Source organism: Abrus precatorius, unplaced genomic scaffold (assembly GCF_003935025.1).
Source record: "Abrus precatorius isolate BTA unplaced genomic scaffold, Abrus_2018 Scaffold11, whole genome shotgun sequence".
Classification (NCBI taxonomy): domain Eukaryota; kingdom Viridiplantae; phylum Streptophyta; class Magnoliopsida; order Fabales; family Fabaceae; genus Abrus; species Abrus precatorius.
Genome location: NW_020874303.1, coordinates 28,033,298 through 28,060,281, shown reverse-complemented (window position 1 = coordinate 28,060,281; position 26,984 = coordinate 28,033,298). Strand labels below are relative to the sequence as shown.

The 26,984-nt window shown below is 31.8% G+C and overlaps 5 protein-coding genes across 7 annotated transcripts; 3 read left to right on the top strand and 2 right to left on the bottom strand.

The window, feature by feature from the left end:
* Window positions 1–514: 514 nt before the first annotated feature.
* LOC113855971 (zinc transporter 1) lies at window positions 515–1,906 on the top strand. The gene is made up of 2 exons (XM_027487600.1): window positions 515–1,148; window positions 1,515–1,906. The coding sequence occupies exons 1-2, from the start codon at window positions 515–517 to the stop codon at window positions 1,904–1,906; spliced, it is 1,026 nt and encodes a 341-aa protein (XP_027343401.1).
* Window positions 1,907–6,077: 4,171 nt separating this feature from the next.
* LOC113856464 (putative protein TPRXL) lies at window positions 6,078–6,407 on the bottom strand. Its single transcript, XM_027488282.1, has one exon. It carries the CDS (start codon window positions 6,405–6,407, stop codon window positions 6,078–6,080), a length of 330 nt encoding a protein of 109 aa, XP_027344083.1.
* Window positions 6,408–17,795: 11,388 nt separating this feature from the next.
* On the top strand, window positions 17,796–20,568 carry LOC113856067 (uncharacterized protein C24B11.05-like). 2 transcript variants are annotated; one of them, XM_027487701.1, is made up of 9 exons: window positions 17,796–18,047; window positions 18,591–18,665; window positions 18,765–18,830; window positions 18,931–19,028; window positions 19,127–19,164; window positions 19,277–19,364; window positions 19,455–19,739; window positions 19,872–19,937; window positions 20,311–20,568. In XM_027487701.1, exons 2-9 carry the CDS (start codon window positions 18,605–18,607, stop codon window positions 20,464–20,466), a joined length of 858 nt encoding a protein of 285 aa, XP_027343502.1. In that variant the 5' UTR covers window positions 17,796–18,047; window positions 18,591–18,604; the 3' UTR covers window positions 20,467–20,568. The 2 variants fall into 2 exon arrangements, with proteins under 2 accessions (XP_027343502.1, XP_027343501.1); XM_027487700.1 differs by having other exon boundaries at window positions 18,597–18,665; window positions 20,311–20,466.
* Window positions 20,569–21,337: 769 nt separating this feature from the next.
* On the bottom strand, window positions 21,338–24,107 carry LOC113856066 (ubiquitin recognition factor in ER-associated degradation protein 1-like). Its single transcript, XM_027487699.1, has 10 exons — window positions 23,996–24,107; window positions 23,758–23,802; window positions 23,382–23,456; window positions 23,041–23,065; window positions 22,899–22,931; window positions 22,663–22,784; window positions 22,421–22,551; window positions 22,116–22,339; window positions 21,749–22,002; window positions 21,338–21,622 (listed from the first exon to the last, which is right to left on the bottom strand). Exons 2-10 carry the CDS (start codon window positions 23,758–23,760, stop codon window positions 21,527–21,529), a joined length of 963 nt encoding a protein of 320 aa, XP_027343500.1. The 5' UTR covers window positions 23,761–23,802; window positions 23,996–24,107; the 3' UTR covers window positions 21,338–21,526.
* Window positions 24,108–24,348: 241 nt separating this feature from the next.
* Window positions 24,349–26,929, top strand: LOC113856068. Of its 2 annotated transcripts, XM_027487703.1 has the most exons (6): window positions 24,349–24,504; window positions 24,679–24,776; window positions 25,915–25,996; window positions 26,096–26,181; window positions 26,430–26,719; window positions 26,854–26,890. In XM_027487703.1, the coding sequence occupies exons 1-5, from the start codon at window positions 24,463–24,465 to the stop codon at window positions 26,677–26,679; spliced, it is 558 nt and encodes a 185-aa protein (XP_027343504.1). In that variant the 5' UTR covers window positions 24,349–24,462; the 3' UTR covers window positions 26,680–26,719; window positions 26,854–26,890. The 2 variants fall into 2 exon arrangements, with proteins under 2 accessions (XP_027343504.1, XP_027343503.1); XM_027487702.1 differs by having other exon boundaries at window positions 26,430–26,929.
* Window positions 26,930–26,984: the final 55 nt, after the last annotated feature.

The window sequence follows — 26,984 nt, the reverse complement described above, 5'->3', positions numbered from 1 at the left end:
TTCTCTATAAAAGTGGAATTAATCTTCTCCATTTTGATCAACATGTATTTGTCTCTTACTTATTTAGATAATTAAAAAACCGCAATGAAAGGGTATGGGGGATTAATATATATATATATATTTGAGGGGTGGGGACAAATTTGAGACGTAAATATGTTGCAGCAATATATATATATATATATATGTTCGAGTTGTCAACTTTGCAATATTATATATTGGCTAGGTAGATATAATAATTTCAAGAAAATTTTGTTAATTAAATTTTGATTTGCATGCTGACGCCGATCGCTGTGTAGTACAAAACTACAAATGCTGCAATACGTGATCTTTAAAAGTCAAAAATGTAGTACAAGTGTAATACAAACTATAATGTATGGATTATTGTACTAAATCATATTTGTTACCATATAAATACAATACTACCGAGTAATTATCACTATTAAAGCAACATATTCAGATGATTATATAAGAGTAGATATCAATATTGACAGGGGAGAATAGAATAGATATCAACATGGCTTCATCCGTTGCTTCTACCAAAACCAAGATCCTCAAGTCAACGTTCCTCGTTGGGTGCCTCTTAGCCTCATTCCTCTATCCAATCAAGGCTCATGGAGGAGACAATGGTTCGGACGATGAATCTAACAACGTAGATTTGCATGCCAAGGGTCTAATCTTGGTAAAAATATGGTGTTTGATCATCATGTTGGTGAGTACTTTCTTGGGAGGGGTATCTCCCTATTTCTACCGTTGGAACGAGGCCTTTCTCCTAATGGGGACTCAATTCGCTGGTGGGGTTTTCCTTGGAACCTCTTTGATGCATTTCTTGAGTGATTCAACTGAGACCTTTGGAGAACTCACCACAAAAACTTATCCTTTCTCCTTCATGTTGGCTTCATTCGGGTACCTTCTCACCATGTTTGGTGACTGCGTAGTGATTTTTGTCACAAGTAATAGTGAGAAGAAAGCCAAAGTGGTGGAAAATGAAGGAGGGACAACACCCCAAGATCAAGAACATGCTGCTCATTTGGCAATGGCTGCAGTCAACCCTGCATTTGTCAAGACTTCTTCTTTGGGAGACTCCATTCTACTCATCCTTGCACTGTGTTTCCATTCGGTTTTTGAGGGCATTGCCGTTGGAGTTTCAGGTTTTTTCTTTTTCTTTCCCTAAGAATTAAAACAAAACATCATATTTTCATGCCCTTGATTGCCTAGCCAATTATAACATCTCGTTCATTTATTTAGAATTCCAATTCTATGTCCTTTATTATGATTGTGATAGATCATGGAGGTGTTTGAAAATCGTTTTTAAATATAAAAAACTAATTTATAACTTTTTTGAACTAACCCTAAATAAGTTTAATTTCCAGTAAATTTCATAATCTAACTTACGAATGAATTCTCACTTGATAATAGTGTAGTGAATAAGTGTTTAACTGTTTATGCTAATACATCTTATATTTAGGATACAAACCAAAAATAACTAAACTTGTTTACAATTATACATAATTAAGGTACTAAGGCAGAAGCATGGAGGAACTTATGGACAATATCATTGCACAAGATATTTGCTGCGGCCGCAATGGGAATTGCTTTGCTTAGGATGTTACCTAAGAGACCCTTCGTAACAACTGCAGCATATTCTTTGGCCTTTGCTGTTTCAAGCCCCATTGGAGTGGGGATTGGCATTGCCATAGACGCCACCACACAAGGACATACCGCAGATTGGATGTATGCTATATCTATGGGTATTGCTTGTGGGGTTTTCGTTTATGTTTCCATCAATCATTTGATATCCAAAGGCTTCAAACCGCAGAGTGCGACCCGTTTTGACTCTCCCTGGTTCAAGTTTCTCGCTGTGCTTTTTGGTGTAGCTGTTATAGCGGTTGTCATGATCTGGGATTGATGCTGATCATGTTTCAATTCCTGTCTTTCTTTGTTCATTGACTAATATTGTTATACTAAAATGTGTCTGTGACAATTATGATGAATGCATCGTTATATGTTTGCCAAATTAACGTTCATTTAATGTTTGCAAAGTCGGAGTGAAAAATTATAATCTTTGTTCCTTCTACTATGTGAAATATAATATTGTTCGTGTTTCATTTCCTTCAACCATCCAATTAATGGATAATTAAGTGATAGGGAATGCCGTGTTATGAACCTCTACGCTGAGGTGACACATTTAGTTGCAAGAGAATGATAATGTGGAGTATGGTGGTGGTCTTAGAGAGAGAATAAAAGGTAAGGAAGGTGTGAGAATTGAGGGTGAAGAATTAAATGGAACTAAGATTGTTCTCTGTATATCTCTCTATTCCTCTTCTATCGTACTTAGATTTTTCTCTGTATATCTCTCTCTTCCTCTTCTATCGTATGTTACTCCTTCCTTGAAATCATTTTTAGTGTTCATTGTTAGTCACCATTTTACTGAGCTAATTTCTCTTATTTGATTAATAGAAGTATTGTTATATATCATTAGTGGTTATTGCTAACCATTACATGCCGATGAATCAAATCTTTCTTTTGATCTTTTTTGGGCAGATGTGAATATGAGAATTAGCTTTCGATATGTGAATTAAGATAAGGTGCTTTCTTCAAATGGATATAGGCACAGTATTTTCTTCAAATGGATATAGCAGAACTGTATCTTATTAATTCCCTTTCTTTCTAAATAAATTTGAAGTTTTAATTTTTTTTCTTGAGAACATAACTCCAATAAAATAGGTTAGTATGAAAAAATCAGGTGAAAATTAATTAAGTAAATGCTTGGTACTACTCTGTCAAGGAACTAAAATGTTTTTCTTAAAGGAATGTGTTTAAAAGATGTATGTTCCAAAAAAAAAAAAAAAACAATTAATGTGTTACAATTTTCTTGATTTGTGCCTTTATCAATTACAAGATTTTATTTTATAAAAAAATTTGAATAAATAATTTGATTTTTTTTTCTTCAAAAACTTGTATATTTATGGGATCTATGAGTTTTTGGAATCATCATGTATTAACATTTTGTTAGATTAAAGTGAACTGATAATTGTGTTGGCTTATAGTACAATATCCATTATTATTATTATTATTATAAATCTGAATATCATGGTTTCTTTTTACTCTTAAAACTCTAATTGTATACTTTCTCATTAAGGACTACTCAATTAGTTGTAGAGAAATTATAAATATGTATGCTTTTTTTAAGTCAAGTATACTATGCTTTTTACGAATACAAGTATGTAATGCTTTCATAAATCAACTAGACTTCAGTTCTTCTTCTTCTTAGTTCTTTCCCCTTAATTTTTATTTTTTCACTATGTTTTACGGAATTTTTAGGCTAAAAAATGGAGATTTTCAATCCCAACATGATATAATGAAATTCTTTCAATCTTAGTTTATAGTTCTTGTCTTCTTGATGTGTAATTTAATTGTTTTTTCTTAATTAAAAAAACTTAAAATTATTCTCTTCATTGAAAAATCAACGAAAGATTTGGATTTAAAATGAAATAACATAATAATGGATATATTGCTACGAACAAGAGTTAATTACTATGTAATTATTCAATTTCTGAACTTAATGTATGCACATGTCAATCAAAATCATAGAATTATAAGAAAAAAAAAGACATTAAAAGAATTAAGATTTTCTTAAAGATGAAGTTAAATTGCTAAAGAATTGGAATTCAATAAAACTTTCAAATTTGGTCATGAATGAACATGAATGAAGAATGGGATTAGTTGAATGTAAGAGGGATTGAGAAGAATCGGTCCTTAATTGTTCTTCAATAGTAAAAAAGAAATTTCATTTTCTATACTTACTCTATCTTGTGTGAATTTTTTTCATTATATACCATAGTTTTAGAGTTTTAATTAGTTCAATGTTAGTCCATACTATTTCGGTTGCATAGCTCAAAGAACAACCAGATTTACGAATGTTAGAATTACAATATTTAATAATGATATTCACTCATCCCTATATTATTTGTTGTGATTCGATGTAATTAACAAAAAAATATCATGTTAAATAGGTGATTTTTTTCGGATCATAAGTATATATCCTCCATGAAAAAAAAATTGATGTTAAAAAATTTGTTGTGCATTCAATTTAAAAATTATTATATGAATATCTATAAATTGTAATACATGATTTTTAAAATAAAAATATTTTGTAGTAAAAATGCTTCTGAACTTCTCCACTTAATTTCTTTCTTCCTTCATCCTATAAAATTAATTATAAGTATGTGAAGAGCCATGTTATCAATTTATAAACATGTTACCCTTTTTTCCCTCAATTATGTTATACTTTTCATGTAGTTCATGTAAACTTGTATTTTAAAATAAAAATATGAAAATAATAATTATATACTAAAAACTAACGTTGTGTATAGAAGTCTTGGCTCACACCACCAACTCACATGAGTTTGGATTACGGACGTGAAGTCTTTATTTATTTAATTGCCAGTCTAAAAAAGAGAAGACATTTAGGCCACACAACAAACAATTTACTCCAACCTACAAATAAAGTATTGAGAAAAAAGAACAAGAAAAAGTAGTCATTAAATCTGGTTAGTTTAGGGTTTAGGGTTTAGGGTTTATTTTGTAAATTTATTTTATTTTTGAAAATTGTATTGTGAAAAAAATATAAATTATAAATTATAAATTATTTTCTATAATTACAACAGTATTTTCAATATTTATTTTTTTATTAGTATAAGGTATGTTAAATAAAAGCTAACATAAAAATGTTAAAAACTAAAAAATAGTAAATTAAATGATTTAATTACAAAAATTTGACAGAAATAGTTTTTAAACTAGCAAACAATGGTAAAATGACGTAAAAGAAGAAATTTCATTATTTGATCATAACTTAAAATTTGATAAGCAAATATAGTTTCAAATAATTAGCACTTTTTAATATTTGATATCAAACAATTCATCATCTTCAAAGTTAATAGTAAAATTTATCTTTTTATTTATATATTTTTTTAAATAAAATGAGATATATAAATAATTTTTTATCATAATTTAATGACTCTATATTATAAAAAAAATATTTGATGAAAATTGAGAAATTGAGAGAAATAGAAAAAATGTTAAGGATTTCTAAATATAAAAAGGGTAAAGGGGGAATTATAATAAAATAATGAGAATAAAAAAACTTAGATGCTTAGTAATTTAACTATTATAAAATAATAAAATAAATTCCTTTAAAAAATTATTTTGATTAAATAATTTTTCATATTAGTTAATAGATTTACAATCCATCCACACTTAACGTTAAATTTGGACATTCAAACCTTTAACTTGAAAAGTTTACCTTGTTTAATCCAAGATTCACCGTGGAACGGATCATAGAAAATTTTCACGTTAAAATGATTTGGTGGTTTCTCTTTGTGATTGACTTCTTCCGTTTTGGTTGAATCTTCCAATTGACATTATGAGCCTAAAGGATGAAATAGTATTAGTTAAGATGAGTGGGGACAGATTAGAAAAAGAAATATTCCACCTTTATAATCATTCTGCCATCAATTTCACATATCGATGGCACCTAAGCTCCGAGTTCCAATTTTCTGTTCATTGGAGGTAAACAACAATCTGGGTTGGGGAAAAGAAGAAGAAATGTTGCTAATTAACATTATTTTCAATGCAGATCCAAATACTATTGTACAATGGTAAATTGAAGCAGTTAAGGAGAATAAATATGCTCCTTAAAAAAGTATACCCTTTCCTTCAGAACACACACAAACACAGAGAGAGGATTTAACACTTTTTGAGGAACGCTAATCAGGATTTTCATGTTAAATAATTAATTATCCCAAACAATAGGTGTAAGATAAAATCAAGGAGTACTTTGTCAACAAGGGGAACGTTAATCTGGAGTCTAGTTGATGTACATATTTCCAGCAATGTGTAAAATCATATATAACTCACCTTAGTTAACTAGTAATTAATTAATTACAATCAAATCTATAATATTCAAAGGGGTAAAAAGATCCTAGTGGATCAGAAATCAAAACTTTGTCCTAAGTTGCAACAAAACCCACAGAAACTGAACAAAAGATGTTCATGTGCAGTAGGACTTGTTCTGCTTTTCAAGAATCTCCATGCTTGTGCCAGCAAACTAACATGGCTACACACCGCCTCATGATGTAAAATCTTGCTTTCTGTTCCTTGGCTAAATTGGTGCATTTGCGACCGATGGAGGGGTTCTTCTGTGAAAAGCTCCTTGGAAGATTGTTACTACTATTGCATTTGGATGAAGAGGAACTCTTTTGTGACAAGCTTCTAAGGAGAGGAGAGTTTGAAGTAGAGCTTCTTGTTGAGCAACTCCTTGAGAATAATGACTTGGTGGAAGAAGAAGAGGAAGAGGGGTAGCTGCTTGAGCCTGTGTCCTTCTTTGATGCCTTCTTCTTTTCATCCATCACAAAAACTGTGCCTTATCCTTCTTTATGTGTATGAAGAGGAAAGGTGATTGTGATAAGAGAGAAGGAGGACAGTGAGACTGTGTAGGTATATGTAGGGGTTCAAAGAGATCATCAGTGCTTGCTAGTAGATTCTGGTCAGCACTGGGTTTATATAGCCTTGTACATATCCACTTATTGGTGCTCATACATACAAATAAATATAAAATCTACATATACATATACTTGTACATTTACATATAAATATAAGTATATATATATATATATATATATAGATGACATGTTCAATAGTAAACAGTACGAGAGCATTTGAAGCAACTTTATTTTAATTTACACTTTCTGACCCATTTTTCACTGTGGTGGGGCTGATAAATGAAACCCTGTCCATTGAATTGCCTCGGATATGCTATGATTCTTTTTGGAGACACACATCTTGTACGGTTCCAAAATGGGCAGTCACTTATTAAAATCGTCCCCTGTAGACAAAATGTTAGCTGGTTCTCATGTGGTGGTTTGTGCACCTTGTGCCTGTTACTCCACCAATTTTGTTTCACTAATTTTTATTTTGATTCTTTGATAATTCCCATTGATTTCATGTGTTCAAAGAAATAGTTGTTTGTGAGCATCCTAAGTTTTGCCCATGGAGCCTTCCATTTGTGTTCAATGGTTGAGGTTTAGAGTGACTTCACACCACAACGCTAGTGCCTAATTTGCAGTTAAGATGCTCTTCCTTCAGTTGAAAAAAATGTGCACATGGATGACAGTGCTTTGCATCTCCTTGGTAGTAAAAAAATGTGCTTAAATTATTAGTCTTAATAATGATAGTGACCAGTGTTCTTGATTCACATCTTATTCGTATGAACGTGACTGTTGTTTGTCAATTGTCACTGACGAAATTTAATTTTGAATTTTACACTTTCTTTCTTCTCTCTTTATCAAAGTTTTAAAACAACATATGTGAGAAAGGAGGGGATAATTAATTGGCAAGTGGCTGATATGGTCAATCATATGATCACCGCAATAATATAGCACCTTACTTCTGCCTCATGTCCAATGATTCGGTGCTAAAGCATCTTTCTCTCTCTTTTACTGATCTAGATAAACGTATAATATTTATAATATAAGTTTCTATTTTTTCTACTGCTTATTAAGGAAAATGTATCACCTATAAAACCTACAAGTCGGTCATAATGAACATCACAGCCACTAGTTATATTCTCGGATTTAAATAACACCAGAATTATTGTTCTCTTTACTTATTTATTAGAGGTTTGAATTTCACGGGCACATGGTATTGCAACTACGTAGCTAGAATAGTGAAGCAATGTATAAATTTTTGGATGCTGAAGTTTTGTCTGAATTTAATATTTTCAACAGCTGAACTTATCATGTGAGGGAACTGATTTGTGCTATTCGTTTTTGTATTAATATTATAATGGAATTCGCCGCTCTTAGTACTGCAGGTACACAGCGTCTAGTTAAAATATATCATCTTTTGTTAAATCAACAAGAACAAATTGAAAAGGAAGATAAAATTTCAAAAGAAGGGGTACGAAGTGGCCATCGAAAAGGAATCTAATGATTTGGTAACAAACTTTTGTTTTTGAAGATTGTTTGACCGGTCAAAAAAAACCATTGCAATCACATGCATGTAAGTATCCTTATCATTGGTAAAACAAAGTTAGTGTAAAAAGTACATACAGCATATTTTTGGGTTAGCATATGTAGGACTATTTGAGTCAATCTGAAACGAGTATTTTCCTTCTTTTTAAGGGCTTCACTGCCATATACGTCTGTAAAATTCGAGCCTGTGATGTTTTCTGAGGACTCTGTCGCTCTTGGTACAGCACAAATTCAGCATTTGTTGTCAAATTTTGAGATACCCAGAAATGCAGTCAATTTAATTATTATAAGCTAAGATACATCACCACAATCAAGTTATAAAGCTGTAATTAGTGTGGTCAAAAGATTACGTGGATGGTCAAACATCGTGTCACGTGGGGTGCTGTGGTTGGTGTAAAATACACATCCTCTCATTTATTTTAAATTTGGCATAAATAAACAACTGTTTTCTTCTTCCAAATATGTTCTTAGTCATGACCATTACTATTCAGTACACAAATTTTTAACAATAGAAAAGAAAACTAACCAACGCTTCCTGTTTATTCATATGGGATTTCGTATAAAGAATCGCAACATTTGATTATTTCTCATTAATCATGACTTTAATTTTTTAAATATTGTCATAAAAAAAAATCAGTTCATTAATTATGTAATGCTATGTCAAAATCTTAATCCAGCAACTAATTTGATAGCTATGGAATAGTTAAGTCAATAATAAAAATCATGAAATACAGCAAAAGTGGAAAACAACAACCAATCAATTAACTTGAGATTAATTAAATTCCTCTGGAAACATGAATTTAACAATTTTTAATACAAAGGTTTTCTAATTTTTGATTGAGGTGTTTGGGCTTTCACAATGGTTTTGCTGGCCATGTCGGGCGGGGAGAATATGAACAATGGGGTGTTCCACATGGAGACATGTGAGGTGCATAAGGGATGGTCAAGTGGGGGAGGTAGTAACATATATTAGCTCTAAAATAGATGATATCATATACCCTTTTATTCACTCTCAACACAATCTTCTCCACTCTTCCTACTCAACCATTGCTAGTCTCTTGAAAATTTTGGCACCATAATCATCAGAGAGCAAAGTGAGGTGTCCCACACCATATATATTTTTTTATCTTTTCTTTCTTTGTTGTTCTGTTTATTCGTGGCTGAGTGGCCCAAGACTAATTAAGATAACATGCAGTGTTACGATTCATCGTAACTTACCTCTTAGCAGGCACGCATTAGACTAATATATGCGAGAACTACGTTTGAATTTCGGATATGTTCTTTGACCACTGACCAATGCCAATATGGTAAAACCTCTAAATTTTGCATGTTAATCTCAATTTTTAAAGTTTAGTTTAAGTATCCACAAATAAGAAATATTTATGAAAAAAGTACACAGTTATTATATTAAAATTATAAAAATATAATAAATATTTTTTAATAAAATTTAAATATTATTAGTTGCTTATTCACGTTAACAAAATTCATAATTGTATATTTATTTTAGTGAAACTAAAATATGCACATTTTAAAAATTTTATGCCTTGTTTCATTTTTAAAATATATACTAAATTAAAACAAAATTAGTATATTTTATGTTCCATTCAATTTTAAGGTAAATATCTACCAAAAGAAAATGAATGTTTTTCTCTATCAATGTTTCACACAAATGTTGTGAGAGTCTTTGTCATAGTTACTAAATGAGTAAGCACAAAACATTGCAATTTATGAGTCTGGGCTCTTGCATGTGGTTTGTTTGAGGTCTTGTCAACTTACCATTAACATAGCCACCTCTTCCAACTTATACATAAATATATATCCTCTTCTGAACCCAAATTGAGTTGCATATTTCTCCTCTCATCAATTGATTATTTTTCAGATGAGATGATACCTAAAGCTTATAACTAAACTCTTGAGAATTGAATGCTGTTGCTCCCCAAAAGAGAAAAACAAAAAGAGAAGTGAAAAATAATTAATACAGATTTCCTAAACCTCATTTCATTATGATCGTTCCCTTTCCTTGCTGTGCGACAGATGGACATGCATTTTACACGTGCATGATGCTTTCCTAAATCGGAAAATAGATTCACATTGCTATTGTCTCGGGTTAAGATGACAATATCATGCGTAGTTGAGGTACTACAAGTAGAAATTCTGTTTTATATCTGGACCTTCAATTGTCAATATCCTAAGCTAATTCTCCAACAACATCAGAACTCACAAGCCCCACTTCTCATCCGATTTAATAACAATTTTGAATTTTATATATATACACACACAGAGAGAATTATAGCAGTAAAACAAAATTTAGAGCTAAAGAAAATTAATGTACAATCAAGATTGTGAACTCAACCAAGGAAAAAGGTCGGAAAGTGCTTATTCATTTATTTTTGCATACATTCTACATACACATATGTTTGTTTAATCGTAGATATATCTCAATTCATGAATTTAACTCTTCTAAAATATACGGTAGATACTTTAATTAAATAAAATATAATAAATATTAATTAAAAATTAACAGTTAACATTGCAATAAACTATAGACACATATAATAAATATTAATTAAAATTACTAAAATCTCAGTGATTAATTTTTTAACTTATAGTTATTATTCGACAGTTTATCTTTAAAATGCACCCTGCACTGAGAACAGAAAAATCCTCCAAATATAAGGAGTAATTGGGTGCGTGAGAAAGATATTGTAACCTGTGCATGATTCACTAACGATGTATACATATGACAATATGTAAAATTAAAATTGATTTAGGTCTGTATAAGGACTTAAAGCTTCAAAATTTAAATAATATAAAATCTAAATAGAGTAATATAAATATAAAAGTACATCTACTATCAAATTAAATGTACGAACTCCAGTCAAGTCGCAATATATACACAAACTAGGATCTTGTTTCTAATCCTAATTTAGGGAACTCTTGCTTTGAAAGTTTATAATTCTTAATTAAAAATTTATTCTTTTTTGTTCACTATGTGTATATCTTTCATGTAGAAGCTTTACTACATTTTTGACTGAGAAGTATTAAATTAGCATCATAAAAGTGAAAATAAAACTGAAGTAAATGTTTATAAAAAATTTAGTTTGTTTTGGCCAAAAGCCAATCTAAACCATTTTAACACAAATGATAAGGTAGCTAATGTTGGCGTGTTTAAGTCTTAACATTGAATTAGAGAACAGAGAAGTTGAATAATATATATATATATATAAATAATCAATAAGTACTTATGTAGTTAATATTTCAAAGTTTTATATTGAATGTGTGATTTTCAGTACTTGTGTTGATTCTCACTTGATCCATTGATGAAAATATATCCGGTATTTTAAGATCTGCTCGCATACCCAACATCCAATATTCTTGCATTAGTGCTTATGCACGCCTATCAAATAGTGCATGCTAGCCGTCCTGTGCTTAATTTAAAATTCTTATGTAAACTCTTTTAAACATAGTTCTAGCTACCCATCCCCGTTAAAATTAAATACTAATTATCTGTCTTCCACATAAAGATGCCAACTTGACACTATCTTTCAGACACGAAGATTTAGGATGTTCCTCAATAATTTAATTATACATTTTGGGATGAGTAATCTAGATAATATAGCCTTTAGAGAGGATATCTTTCCTCTTCCTAACTAGCTAGCTTGGCGATTTTTAAGTACCCCTTTTTGTGGCCAAATCTAAGAAATATCACATTCCTAGCATAGGCACTTTTATGTCAATTGATAGATAGAGTAATTAATTCATGCCAGAAGAACAATATCTCAAAAACATCGCTACAGAGAAGCCAAGACACAAAAGATGAGTGACACCAACATATAAATACCTGCAACTGTTTATTTGTTATATCAAGTATCACCCCTTTCTCTAGATATAAAATGCACTAATTTTTCAGACTAAACGAAAATATCATATATAGAGACGAAACGAAATTTATAATGGGGCTCATGAATTTTGCGTTTCTTTATCTAGTAAGTGAGCAAGTTGGAAAAATCCTATCTTGTTGAAATCTTGTTATTACACAACATACACTAACAAAGCATGCAGAATGAAGGGGACAAACATGGACAATATAGGTAACAAAACCGATATATAACACATACATCAAAATATTTTACCTGGATTAATTTCCTCATTGCATAATTCCTTTGATCTGAATCGGAAATTCAACAGATGACACTGTTAGTCATATATTTGCTGTTGCAGCATCATCAAGATTCTCACTAAACTCCCAGAAACGCCAGAGAGCCAATAAATACAACATACATAATATATGTACAAGCATGTGCACTCATGATTCATGAAGCCCTAATTAGGCAGTGTGAATCTTGATGATGCTGCACCTGCAGATACTGACTGTGTTCTGCACCTCTTTCTCCCGAAGTTTGAAGATGCAAGCAAACACCATGAGGCTACAAAATAAGTGTATGTCACAACAGATAGTGAAGGCAAATAGAAGAAGGTAGGAATGATAATATACACAATTGAGTAGCAAAACTTATTATTAATATCTTAGACTAGATTAGCAACCTTCCATCCCGGGTGACAAGGCTTTTTTACGAGCACCGAAAGTTGATTAATTAATAAGCAAAAGAAAAAGGCTTGGATTAATTTGAGAATCTATATACAAGTGTGAATTGGGATCAGAGCAGCACAAGATGCAGGGGCAAATAAAAGTGCTTTAAGTAAATATGAAGGAAACATAAGCAAAGAGTTAGTATAAATTAAATGAGTGACCTTATCAATCCCAACCATCAGCTAGCACACGCCACGGTTGAATCTTCGCCGTGTCTCCTAAGAGGCTCAGAGATTGGATCTTTTAGTTGTCTTTCCAACTAATCACATACAGATGTTAGAAAAAGAATGAGCTATGTGTCCAATATATATATATATGCTGCAGTAGATAGCTATGAGAGAAATTATGGTTAATTAGGAGTACTAATTATCAAAGAAATCAATAGGAAAGACTGCAGTAGACAATTCCCACGCCCACAACACGTTGCCTAGCAAGTGGGCAATGTGACATCAGATGATGAAAGGTCTTGCAAGATTGCAATAACTTGACATTCGCTTTGTTGTTTTTTAAACCCTTTATTTAACATCTCTCTAGCCTTTTAACCTTTGTTGTTAACTACAAAATAATTCTTAAACCCAAAAAAGTTACAAAACTCTTGAAGAATATTCGGGTTGTTTTTACCACCCCATAAAAAATATCTTTAAAAAAATTGTGAAACATATATATTTAAGTGTAATATAAATAAAATAGTATAAAAAATTATATAATCTTTTTTTTTTTTTGGTACAGAAGCTTAGGGTAAGAAAGATATGATCAACAGCTACATCTTCATCCCAACAAAATACAGTTCCTTAGCATCCACAGGGAGGAGGCTACTCAAACCAGCGTGGTATAATTTTTTTTATTAAAACATAAGGATCTGTTTAAGTAATGAATGACTTTCTAAATTTTTATTCAATGCTCTTATTATATAATAATTTATGTAATAAATTTTATCACAAAATTACTGAAATATTTTTTAAATTATTTAAATATATTTTATTAAAACTTATCAAAATAAATTAACGGTAACTTATAAAAATTATAAACTATTTTTATAAATTTAAATAAATTTTGTAAAAAATCTCTTAAAAGGAGGAGTGAGGAAGGAGGACATGATTATTTCTTAAATAAAAATTTGCTGCTACTATATTATAATGAAATCTCAGTTCGAGAAAAATAAAGAATCTAGTAGATCATAATTCAGCACGAAAGCCTTCACTGTACAATGTACATTCTATTATTTCAATTATAACTTTTAACGGAATTATAAATGTGATGTTCGAAGTGTATATTTGATTTAAAGTTGAAAATTGATTTGGATCGAGTTATTAAATGTATTTGAGATATGTGTATAAATTAATCTGTATTGCATATTTTTGCTGAAAAAAAAGTATAAAAATTGATTTTCCAACTTTAAATTAAATAAGGCCTAAATTTAAAGGGACTCGAGCTAAACAAATTATTATGTGAAATGTAATTCATTTGTTAATATTTAGATAATATAATTTGAATTTCAGGCTAACTTTACATTATTTGAAGAGTTTCTACTTTCTAATAATTTGAATTAAAAAATTAATTAGTTCTTGACAATACAGAATGATCGGTTTTCTTTCGTAATATTATTTGTCTTATTCCAATTAGAACTAACTAAAATAGTGCAATTCTAGATAGACGAAAAATAATATAAAAAATAATAAAATAATTTTCATAAATTAAAATTATTTTAAAATTTTTTATTTTTCAAAAGTTACTTTTATTTAATTTTTTAAAAATATAAAGAGATAATTTATTAAAAAATTATATTTATTTTTATATTATTTTTCTTCTTTTATAAAAAATTATTTATAACAAACATCAGTATCAATGTTTTTAAAATGAATTAATTCATACATATTTATGTGTTACTAATCATAAATTTATTGCTGTTTATTAATTAATCTAATCACTTAGAGAAAACCATTCAATTAATTATTCAATATAATCAATTAAACTAACTGCGTTTTTAAGTCAACTTGCTGTTTTTAAATGCGCGCGCGCCTATATATAGCTTTTATATATAAAAATTTCATAAGTAATGTTTCCTATGTTCATGTGAATAATGTTTTAATTGAAGTTTCCAATTTAACAATCATCGTAATATGTTGAACTATTAATTCAAGATACTGGATACATCTTAATGCAAATAACATGTTTATAACTTAAGCTTAATTTGACCTTGTATGAGGTCAACTTGCTTTTTAATTCATTTTTTAAACATCACTCTAATATGTTATAATATTTTATATTTAAAAAATTAGCACATCCAATTCAACAAATTTAAAATAAATTTAAATATTAAAAATTTACAACATTGTCATTTTAAATTAAACATTAACTATATTAATAGATTGAAATAAAACACCAACTATATTAATAATCATGAGTGAAGAATCATCAAGCCACGTATACTTTAACTTATTTTAAACTACTTTGATTTTATAAAAATAACTTAAAAATGTTAAAATTAAATAAATAAGTCCAAACATACCAGTTATTACATATTTATTTATTACCATCGTTTATCATGTTATAATTTTATTTTGACTATAAAGTCTTCAGATCAAGTCCAAAACTAAATATATTTATCACCATAAAACGAGGCATCCCAAAACTATGAGGGAGTTGTTAGTATTAGAGAATTATTGTCAGCGCGATAAAAATTGCAATATTTAAAGTTAAACATATGCTTAATCTGAGGTAAATCATGATTACAATTTTGGCATCTATTATAAATTAAGGACGCAACGTGCGTGGTGACGTGTAAAAGCCAAGGCACATCATAAAGGTAGCACCCTGCATTGCTTTTCTGCTTTTGGTCAGCATAATATTTTAGCAAGAGAATCCATTAATCAAATTAGCAAAATTGTGGAGATATGCTGTTCTAGAGATAAGAACGATGACCAAAGGGAAGTGTTTAAATCCTCTCAAATAAAGAATATATACATTTAAAATAAAATGCATTTGTTATTGTTGATTAAGTAAACGTCAAAAATTAAAATTTCAAATACATTATATAGGCATTATTATATTTTAAAATATCAACCGTTAATTATCAAAATACAAAATAAATATTATTAAAATACAAAATTGAGTACTGCTTTTTTTTTTTTAATATAAAGATTTCCTCCAACGGGCACAAAGTAGCACGGCCCGCGCGTGCGAGTTAATGCTTATATAAGCCCAACATTCTTCAAGAGTTTTTTTTTTTTTTTAATTATTACTATTATTATTAATATCGAACTCTATATATATCCTCCCAAAAAAAATGCTGACTATTCGAAACTAAAAAAATAATTGTAAAATATATATAAAAAATTTAAATTTCCTCTTTAGTTAAATGACCTCAGGTCAATAAGTTGATATATTTTAAGGCACTTATTTTCCAACCCGAGATCTATTTATATATTTTTAAATATAAACAGAATTCATTACCATTGCACCAACAACAAAGAGAGTAATACACGGTGCATGTTGTGGTAAAAAGCTGTGGCATATATCTCTAAAGACAAGCCCAAAACAAAACATGTTGTGGTTTTATATATACACATACACTATAAATATATAAATACAAAATATCTCTCTTTTCAAGTGAGAAGAGAGTTAGTCATAAGCGGTTGGATGCAGAAAAGAGAAGAGTTGGTCGAGATTAGGAGGATGGAAGTATCCATTCTTGGGAGGGTCTCGTTTCTTCCCAAACGAAAATGCCTTCTTCTTTGGGGGCGGCGGTGGCACCAACGCCGTCGGTATCCGACACTCCCACCGATTCGGCGTCGAACAACCGTCCGTCATCTCTTCCCCCAAAACGACACCACCGTTCATCTTGCAATAAGAAACAAGCAGTGACTAGTGAGTGGTTCTCTATTTATTTATGCATACAACATCTCCAATTTCGAAATTCGGAAGCGAAAGATTTATGGCCACGTGTGAGCGTGGCTTCTTCTGGAAGACGCTACAACATTGTTTTGTGGTTGTGATGGTGACACCTAAGCAATGATCCTTTATACGTGGCGCCAATGTAAATTAATGAACCATGGGTTTTTTGAGTTAGGGAACTTCGCGCGCTTTTGCCCACCGCCCCTCGTGCATTTTTAAAACAAATAAAAATAATTTATAACTTGTTTTTTTATGAAATGAAATTTAAAAAATGATTGAATGAAAAAGGTTGGCTAGAGAAGGTTATTGGAAGGAATGTTGATTGATTTTACATAATGTACATTTTTTTTTCATACACACACATGTATATATATATATGTTTCAAAGAAGGTATTAATATATTTTGAAAGACTAAAAAAGTAGTGATATAATTGGAAAAGGAGGGTGCAAAATAAGGGAATCACCTTCGTATTTTTTAACCCTTGCGGCCTTTTGGGCCACTGGTTGGTGTCTGGACATGCCGCAAGAATGGTAGCCCAATCCCCTCTCAATTCTGATACCTGAGGCCAATAACAGTGTCTTTCATTCAATGTTTTGTTGCAACATTAATGTTTTCGCACTCCCATTTGCATGACTTCGCCCAAGAAAAACGCCTTTAATTTGCATTCCTCACAAATCACAATGTTTTGCTTTTTGCTAGTGTGATGGAATGTTCCATTTTCCTTATCATCCACAGTCACATCACCTCAATTGTAATTTGAATAATATCCTTTCCTCTGATCTTATTCCTATTTGCTCTTTCATTTGTAGAATGTTAAACATTTTAAACCTTTTCATTAATTATAACTTAATATTAAATCTGGCAAGAGACACCCAATCCCGTGGTTATCTAAAATGATCTCGTTTCACGTAGTTAGCTACAAATCATAAAAGAATCAAACTACAAGGAATTTGACCCTTTTTTTATTATAAAATAAAAAAAGGCACCGACAATTCTAAAATTGACCTTTGCTTCAATTATATTGCAGTTTCGCGTTATTACTGTAATAAAAAAGAAAAACAAAGAAATTATATAAATATAAGCATACATGCAGCTTATCATTATTAGGTTTTTGCAGTTAATACTGCCTGAAAGTGAGAATACAACAACATAGTAGGAAGGAACCTTGCAAGTTGCAATGGAGCTACTTCAATGGACGTTGCCGCGTAAAAAGAAAGCATAGGGGTAGTGGGGGAAAAGAGAGGTGCATTAAAATTTGAAGACAAGAACGTGTCAATATGGGAGTGGACAACGTGGTACAAGTCAAAAAGATATGGCATCAGCCATTGAGTTTCTATTTCTTTTTCTACTTCTTGATCATAAACCCTCAACACAATCACGTTCCCATTACAACTACCACTCACAATCGCTTTCAGTCGACGCCATTCTATATTAACCCCTCAATACTCCTCTTTTTCCCCCTCCATTCTCTACGATCTGCTGCTTCTTTCTCGCTTTTGCTCTCTGGTTGCTAACACTCTGTATTAATACAGTAAGCTTATCTCTCTATTTTCTTAATTACTTGTTGATGCTCCATCTACCGTATCTGGGTTTTCATCTCTTTTCAGTTTGACTTCAACATAATGGAACGGTTCATTATTTTTTTCATTTGTCGCCATTGCTGTTTTGGTGTGAGGTGACTCACAATCTGGGCTTGAAAAAGGAACATAAAAAATGAAACTTTTGTGTGATTTTTCTTAGTTTTCTCTTCCTCCCAGTTGTTTATGCGTGTTGATGATGTTACCTTGATCTACTACCTTAACTTTGATTCGGATGTTAATACATGGTCTCTTGAACTTGAGCTCAAATCTTGCTCTTTGTTAAGAGGGCTTTCCGATTCCATGCTAATCTCCTATTCTAATCAGCACTATTGATTGTGCATTTCCATGTTTTGTTTGTTGTTTGATTTGAATTTAAAATTTTGAGTTTACCATTTTGATTTCCCAAAACGTCTTTTTTTTTCCCGACAAAATATATGGTTCCATGTGTCTCTCTATATTGGCGGTTAATTGTTTTTTCTTTTGCGCGAATTAAGCCTGTTAGTCTAAAATGGAAAACGGGGATCAGTTCCAGGAAATGTCAAAGGCGAAATACGATTGTCTTTTATTTGGTAAGCCTTCACTGTTCATGTTGAATTTCTCATTTTTGATAATTTTTGTTATCCTTATATGCTTCATTATTCTATATATCTTGTTTTTGGTATTTTTAGATCTTGATGATACCCTTTATCCTTTGAGTTCTGGATTGGCAGAGCACGTGAAAAAAAATATTCAGGGTAATGACTTCTCTGAATTGAAGCCATAATATGTGATTATTAATTGAATATGTATGAAAATGTCGCTGAAATTATTTACTTTTTAATGGATGCATTGTAGAGTACATGCTTCAAAAGCTTGGGATACAGGAGGCTAAAGTTCCTGAATTATGCTTTTCCTTATATAAGGCATACGGGACAACAATGGCTGGTCTTAAGGTACATTTAATTAAACCGTCATTATATATTAAATGCATTTTTTTATTTAGATGTGACGGGGAACGAATCAATCATTTTGTCTCTTTTCCTCTCATCAGGCTATTGGCTATGGCTTTGACTATGATGACTTTCATGGGTAATTGTCTTTACATATTTTAGATTTGTCTGCCTTTTAACTTGTCCATTTTTTTAATTATTGAAACCATGTGAAATGAAATGAGCATCTAAATTTATTTTGTGTTGAGCAGATTTGTTCATGGTAGATTGCCATATAATATACTGAAACCTGACCCTATTCTCAAGGGAATTTTACTAAGCCTGCCTGTTAGAAAAGTTGTAAGTTTCTCTGTTCTTATTGATAGCCAAAGTGCAACCTGATTCATAAAGTCTCTCTTCAGCATGATATATGTGTCATGATTGTTTCAGGTTTTTACAAACTCAGATGAGGCCCATGCAAGTAGAGTGCTTCATAGGCTTGGACTGGAGGATTGTTTTGATCGAATAATAAGCTTTGAGACTCTCAATCCTTCAAATAACAATGAAGATGGCAGTGAATATAAGCCAAGTTCCACAGGAATATTTGATTTTTATGAGTACATTCGAAGGCCTGATTCTGATATCGAGCTTCCAAAGACACCGGTTGTATGCAAACCCTTTGAAGATGCCTTTGAAAAGGTTTTTGATATGGCAAATATTGACCCTCAAAGAGCAGTAAGAACCTTAGTCATCATGATCTTGCAGTTTGTGTCTTTTGTTACAATGAATATCAATTATCATTTTTCTAATTATGTTTTTTTTTTGTACAAAATTAAATTATTTATTTATTTATTTTGCCTTTTCCAGTTATTCTTTGATGACAGTGTCCGCAATTTACGGACGGGAAAATCACTTGGTCTCCACACTGTCCTGGTGAGTAGTCCTTATGGTAGAACACAAAATTACTTTTACTTTTCATATCTTTTTCTGGTGGTAGTTATGTCAAATGGCGTACAGTAATCTCACAAAATCATCATCAATGGGCATAAAGGAAACTTATTTCAGCATTTATTATCTTTTTTACGTTTGAGTCTTCCATATAGTTAAGTTGAATGGAACTTCGTATACATTTGTCGAACATAGACCAATCTATGCATATGCACATGTTCTTATTATGAAAGTAGTCACCTATTAGCCTTAAGAAGGCCGAATTTGAAATTCACATGACATTTGAACGATATGCATCACATCACATATAAAATAAATTATGATGAAATTTGAATTTAAATGTATCATCCGAATGCAGGTGGGCACTTCGGTTCGAACTTCAGGAGTGGATCATGCCTTGGAGAGCATCCATAATATGAAGGAGGCATTTCCAGAACTATGGGAAGCTGATGAAAAGCCTGAAAATGTGAAGTGCTCTAGAAAGGTTTCAATTGAAACATCAGTAATAGCTTAATATATCCATGTTCTGAACTTATGTTGTCTAGTGCTGTATTGGAATCTGACTTTGATTAATGTTTTTGTTGAATGAATTTGATATAAATGAGTTTTTATTTGCTATTTACCCCCAACGTTTTAGAAATGTGTAAAGATTTAATTTTCAAGCAAGAGGCAAAGGCAACACGTTTTGAAAACATACGAAAACTTCTTGAGTTGGATGCATATCAAGAACTACCCCGTGTTCAATCCATGTGCCAAATCCAACGATCAGAACTCAAATGTGTGATTATTGATTTGAAGATAGCTTAGAGAAAAAAAGCTTTGAAGGCTCAGAAGGGTGAAAGTCCATAATTCTTTCTCCCGTTTAAAACCATCTTTGTCCATGTTGGGTTTTTAACAGAACGGGATCACGTGTCTGACTGAGGTTGTGAAGGTAAAATATGACTGTCAGTGCTTACCCTCACAATTTTCTTAATGCGTTGTTAGCGTCTCTGTTCCCGTTATGGATAGAATGTGTGGTATAAATATAAGGGTCCTTTCATTGGTTTAGGAATTAATAAATAAAAAATTTATTAAGATTTTGGTCAAAGTACATTAATAACATTTTTAATAAAACTTTTTTACTTTTGATTCTTTAACAAGTACTTAAGGCACTAATTAACATTTGCCTAAACAATTTTCCCATTACTGTTATGGTTTATCCCAATCATATTATGGGGATCGTACAAGATTTAAGGAATGGTTAGCGTCGAGAGAATAATTGGTTTATACAGCACTACAAATACAGCCAGTTAAGTTAACCACCCGTGGCATGAAAACGATAAATATTGATGCAACGATGATGCTGAAACAAAGGCAAAGTAATTCAAACAAGACTTCCAACCTCGAGAAAACTCAACTTGATCATGTAAATGCAATCATTGACTAAGGTATCCTTCGGATTGTTAGACGTGATAAATTCTTGCTTCATTAGGTAAAATCTAATAAATATGTACGACACAAAAAACATGGATATGCAAGAGTGGAATCTGGAGTAAGTTCTAAACAGCGTTGGCTCAACTAATACCCAACGAGTATCAACTTTTTAATGAATACTTCTTTCCTGTGAAAGCTTTGAATTTTGGCTCTTCTTCCTTCTGGGATTTCTCTTCACTAGTCCTTTTCAGAGAAGCCTAAAGAGAAAGAAAATTTGGTTAGGTGGACTAGCGAAGGCAAATATGTCTTAAAATCATCTTAATGAACTACAGATTTAGACCATTTCTCTGTCTCTCCAGAAGATTACTACTGACGAAAATTACCTTAGGTGCTGTTTGAATGGCAGATGTAGTTCCATTTGACCCAAACACAAGCTTTCCAGAAGGTCTACGACTGTGTGAAGCAGTATCTGATGGCTTAGAATCTGAACCCTTGATTTTATTGTCAGTCTGTTTCTGATTTAGATTTGGAGACGATGATTTTTCAACTGATTGTGCTGAGGGTTTACCGTCCAAACGTCTTCCAGATCCACTGAATGCACTGAACCGAGCAATCTTTGTTGCTGGCTCCTCTTCAACTGAAATCCAAAGAATAAGAATATAGTCAGAATTTGTCATATTTTTTTTACTGAAAAAACCAAGCTGACAAAATTCACAAAACATTTTTAACATATGATAAAAGAATGACAACCTTCTGGTCGTTTCCTGTCAAATGGAACAGATGTTGCCTGTTTCTCAGGTTCTTTATAATCAAGCGGTGGAGCAAAATCAACTTCACAGTCTGTTTCAATTATACTGACTGCATGAGAGGGTTTAGTTTCAACTATGTCAATGTAATACTTCTTGTTGTTATAAGCAACCATTATAGTATCACCCGTTGTTAAACATGAGTAGCTCCTAAGTGAGGTCTCCAAGCTGCAAATAATCAAGAGAAAGAAAGAAGATGTTAGCTGACACATTGTCAAAGGGATAACAATATCGTAAAAGAATACTAACATGGCTTTTGGATTGGAGATATCCAAAAAATCCTTTGTATGAGGCTGTAGCTTCACATATGTTCCTTTTGCAAGGTTGGTGTTTTTCACATTTACAATGTCTCCCTCTTCGAGGAGCATGTTTTCCATCATCTGACCATAAAAAACAGAAGAATGTTATACACTGTAAATAAAGGAAGGAAAATTCATTTGGTAGAAAATATTCAGAGAATAAGAGGATTAAAGAAGGAGAGGATCACATACCCAGTATGGTATGTATATGATCCCTTCATCAGACACGAATTCTAGCACCCCACAGTGAGTAACTCTTCCAGCAGAAGGATTTCTAATTTGAAATAACATTGGGTACTCTATGTGCAAAGATGCTGGAAAACACAACTTGTAAAAATCTAGATACACGTTGGATGAATAAGCCTAGTAATTTAGCAGGAGGGGGAAGACTTTATCAAAATGTTGAAACCAGACAAATAATGACTTACCAAGGCGATCAAGGGCCGAAGGGGGCATGATAACTGAAGGCATCAAGAATTGTCATAAGAAATTTTATAGGCACAGACAGGCTATCAAAGTTTCATAAATGTTTTGAATCAAAGAAGTAAAATGTAAGCTGTCGGTACATACTTTTATCACCCTTTTCCAGATCTGACTGCATAGAATCAAGAGAACATAAAATCAATTTAATACGTTGAATCACATGCAAGGTAAAGATTTTTTTGTTAAAGAGTGCTCTGCCTAAATTTGCATGCATATCAAGCACGCTCAAACGCCAGTCACAAACCAGGATAGTGAGTAATCTGTAGCCAATAGCCACAGATGCAAGCCCATTTAATCATTTATTTTGTATTGAGCAATGATTCAATGAATGCTTAACAGAAAGTGCAAGTATAAACCTCAAAGGATATGTTGACCTTTGTGAAAAGAAAAGTTTGTTTAGTAAAGAAGTTAGTTTAGGGTGATCGTACCTTTTCAATGAAGGAGACTGGGTAACAACGATACATCTGTTCAAAGGTTGCATCTCGATCATCTCTGTAATACGCCTGCAATATTTCCAAAAGCAAAAAAATGAAAAAAAAAAACTTAAAATACAAACTGCGAGCAATAAAAAATTTAAATTATTACGACTTATGTCACCAAATAATTAATTGTCAAGACTTAGTTAATTTCCAAGGCATGTTGTTGAAGACATTATCAAGCTAATTAATGAAACCGATTAAGTTTAAATCAATAATTATCAAGTCCCGAATCCATTGGAATTTACAATTATTATTATTATTATTGCTTGCAGAATCATATTTTAGCAATGGAAAATACAAATCCAAAAGTAGAAGGTCAACAAACCATAGATATCCGCGGACTAGAAGAAGACCAATGGTTTGCGTTTGCCTGAAACAAAGAAATTTATAATAAGTAAACGACATAGGTTTGAAACCCAAATGTTGAGGATCGCGATCCTAATAATATTTGATCAAAATTTCATCAATCATAGAGCACCCCACTGGGAACCCATGAATCTTATGAAAATCCAACCACAAAAAGTTTCATCCTTTACTGAAATAAAGATGAGATGAGAACCAACCCAGTAGAAACAGTCAATGTGATGAGATGAGAAATCTCGTGGAACTTTATGACAACCTTGGAATCGATTATCAGAAAGAGAATGAAAAGCTGCGTCGGAAACTCCGAGAGTGACCGCACCACTCTTGCTTCGCAGGACTTTCGGCTTTTATAGGTTAGGAATTGCGCAGTAAATCTTTAGAACGTGTATTTTGGGCTAAGCTTTGATTGGATCAAACTAAGCAGTTATTGGGCCGTCCCGTTTCTCCCGTGTGCCCAAGGCCCAGTTTTTCGTTTTTCTCTTCAAGGATATATTAGTAATTTCGTTTGACTTTTCTTAATCCTTAGGTGAAACAAAACGAAACAAGAATAAAATAACCTTAAATAACAAATCGAAGGGGCTAGGTTAAGGTTGCGGGTGGTTTAATCGTGGTGTTTAGAGACAGAGGAAGAGATAAATAATTTCGATAGAGGAAGTTTGAAGGTACAATGGCACGGCGAGAGCTTTCTAGCACGTTGAAGAACTTGAAGGTAATTGCAGGGAACGCTACATTCTTCTTTGTTGTTATCGTTGAATTTCGATTGCTTGTTTGTGAGATTTGACTCTGATTTTGTTTCTGAGGAATTTCTCTCTGTTGGTTGTGAAATTCATGAAATTCATGGATTAAATGATTTTGTTCCTTGTTCTTTTTTGATATTGGATAGTTTATGCAAAGGTCATCTCTGAGAGAGAAGACTGAGAAAGAAGAAGAGGTCAAACTTGATGTCAATGTTGGCGCATCCACGGCGGTTACTAAAAGATGGTATTTCTCTTTGTTAAATTAAAATAATGTGCACTCTTTTAGTTTTTACTAGCTACTACACATGGGTCCTCAATTCAGGCTATGCATCTCTTTGAAATTGCGATTTTGGATGTCTACTTGCCCTTGTTTTGTTGAAATCGGTGCATGTTACTGCTGAAATTCACGGTCTCTCTCAATATTCATATATCAAGTGGTTTTCTATTAATAACTTTGGCTGTCTAGTCAAACAATTAATGTTTCTGAAAGTTAAGATTCCTCATAGCTATCATTTGTGATGCAATATACAGTATTACTTGTAGGCTTGCACTTCGTGTTATTGATTGAGTTTATCTTGATTGCTGCTAACAAAAAAATATGGTCAAGCCCTTGTAAAACAATTCTTCTTATTTTTATATTGTCAAGTCTTAGATACTTCAAAAGTGGTGGAGTATGGTGCTTTAACCAAATGCATTGTTAATATGCTTACAATATGCCTAGATACGTATCCAAGGTGTATCCTGCAATTTTGTTACTTTCTTTTTAAATTTTATTGATAGATACATTTGGGATACAGCTCCAATGCTTTGAACTGGACTAAATTCATATACAGCCCTCTGTTCTTTTTCTCTATGTTCGTGAAGCTATAGTAAATTAGGCAGTTGTTTAGAGCAAAAACTTTTGAATAGGACTAATGAATTTTTTTTTGTGACATTCTAAAATGGGTTGGGGGAAAATATGTAATTTAGGGACATTTTGATTGGGAAAAGAATGTATTTTGGTATGAAAATGGGAAAGGTACATAACTATGGTCTTTTGTTATAATCACAGGTGTTTTTATTTTTATCATTTTGTGATCACTGTCCACTGATATGGTTATGTATTAATAAGAATTGATCTAGTCTTTTTATAAATATTGTGCAATTTTGTAAAATATGTATAGTTTTTAATTCATGTTGACATATCTAAGCCTTATTATATCTTGAATTTTTATAAACTTTCTGTATCGTTGTATCCCACGGTGGAACTTGACCGTAAAATTTTGAGGTGCCCAAAACAGTTAACATGTTTGGATGTATTGTGATTTAATTTTATTTAAGAAATTATGCATAAAAATTATATATAACAATTAAAACTTGACTGGCTTTCTACATTGATGCAGTGTGGTCATAATGGAAGGTGATCCCCATCCTGGTGCACCTAAAGGTCGAATGTCATTTCAAAAATTTAATCCTTCTGTTGATGTGAGTTTCAAGATCAAGAATTTCAATTGCTTTTTGTTATTCCCCTAGTTGATCTAAATCTTTTCATTCTTTTCTAATATCAAAGCCTTGTGTTTTTAGAAATTGAATGAGGAAGAAGCAAGACTACACCAGCCAGCATCTGAAACTACCATGTCTAGAAATCAGAACGTAAATGTCTCTTTCAGGTGGGTTTCTTTACCTAATTTGGATATTTGATTCTGTTTCTCTTAGAACTCAGAGGAATCTCTGTTTATGGTTTTAGTATGTAATATACCTCATCGCTGGGGTTTTTTTTGGCGGAAACTAATCCAATGAAATGAAAGTGCAGAAAAGCCCAGAGACTGTACTGAGACATGCAGACAACTATTGAAAATTTTTTCCTCAGATTATCCACTTGCTGAATTTTAATTTGATTCTGTTTGCATTCTTTCAGAGAAAATAACTCTTCAGTAGAAAATCCGGAATGTGCCAACATGGACAAAAAGAATTTTGAGGTTAAAGGCAATGTTAAAAGGAAACAGTCAGAAGTAATTGGTGCAGCACAATATCCCAACAAATCACCCAAGAATGATCATGATGGCAAACAATCTTTGCCTATCAATAGTTTGGGCTCTTTTAAAAAACCAAGTGGAGATAAGCTAAACTGGAACTTTCTTAGACCATCTAGTGTCAAACAATATTGATGAGTTTATTGATTATTTGATAGCATACAAATTATGCTAGGTTTGGTTCTGTTTCAGGCCTTGGGCATTTATATCCGTATTTGTGCTTCTATTAGGCCATTTTTCATTGGTTTAAACCTTCACGATTTGTTATTAAGATTCAGAATTTAGCCTGATTTAGATTATTACTTATAGATGAAAGGGCCAAATCAGAAGCCTTATTATTGTTTTTTTTTTATCACTATGTATTGTATTTTCTGAAGCTGTTGGTTATTTTGAAATTTTCTTTTTAGCTATTAAATTTACTACGATAATAAAAATGTAAC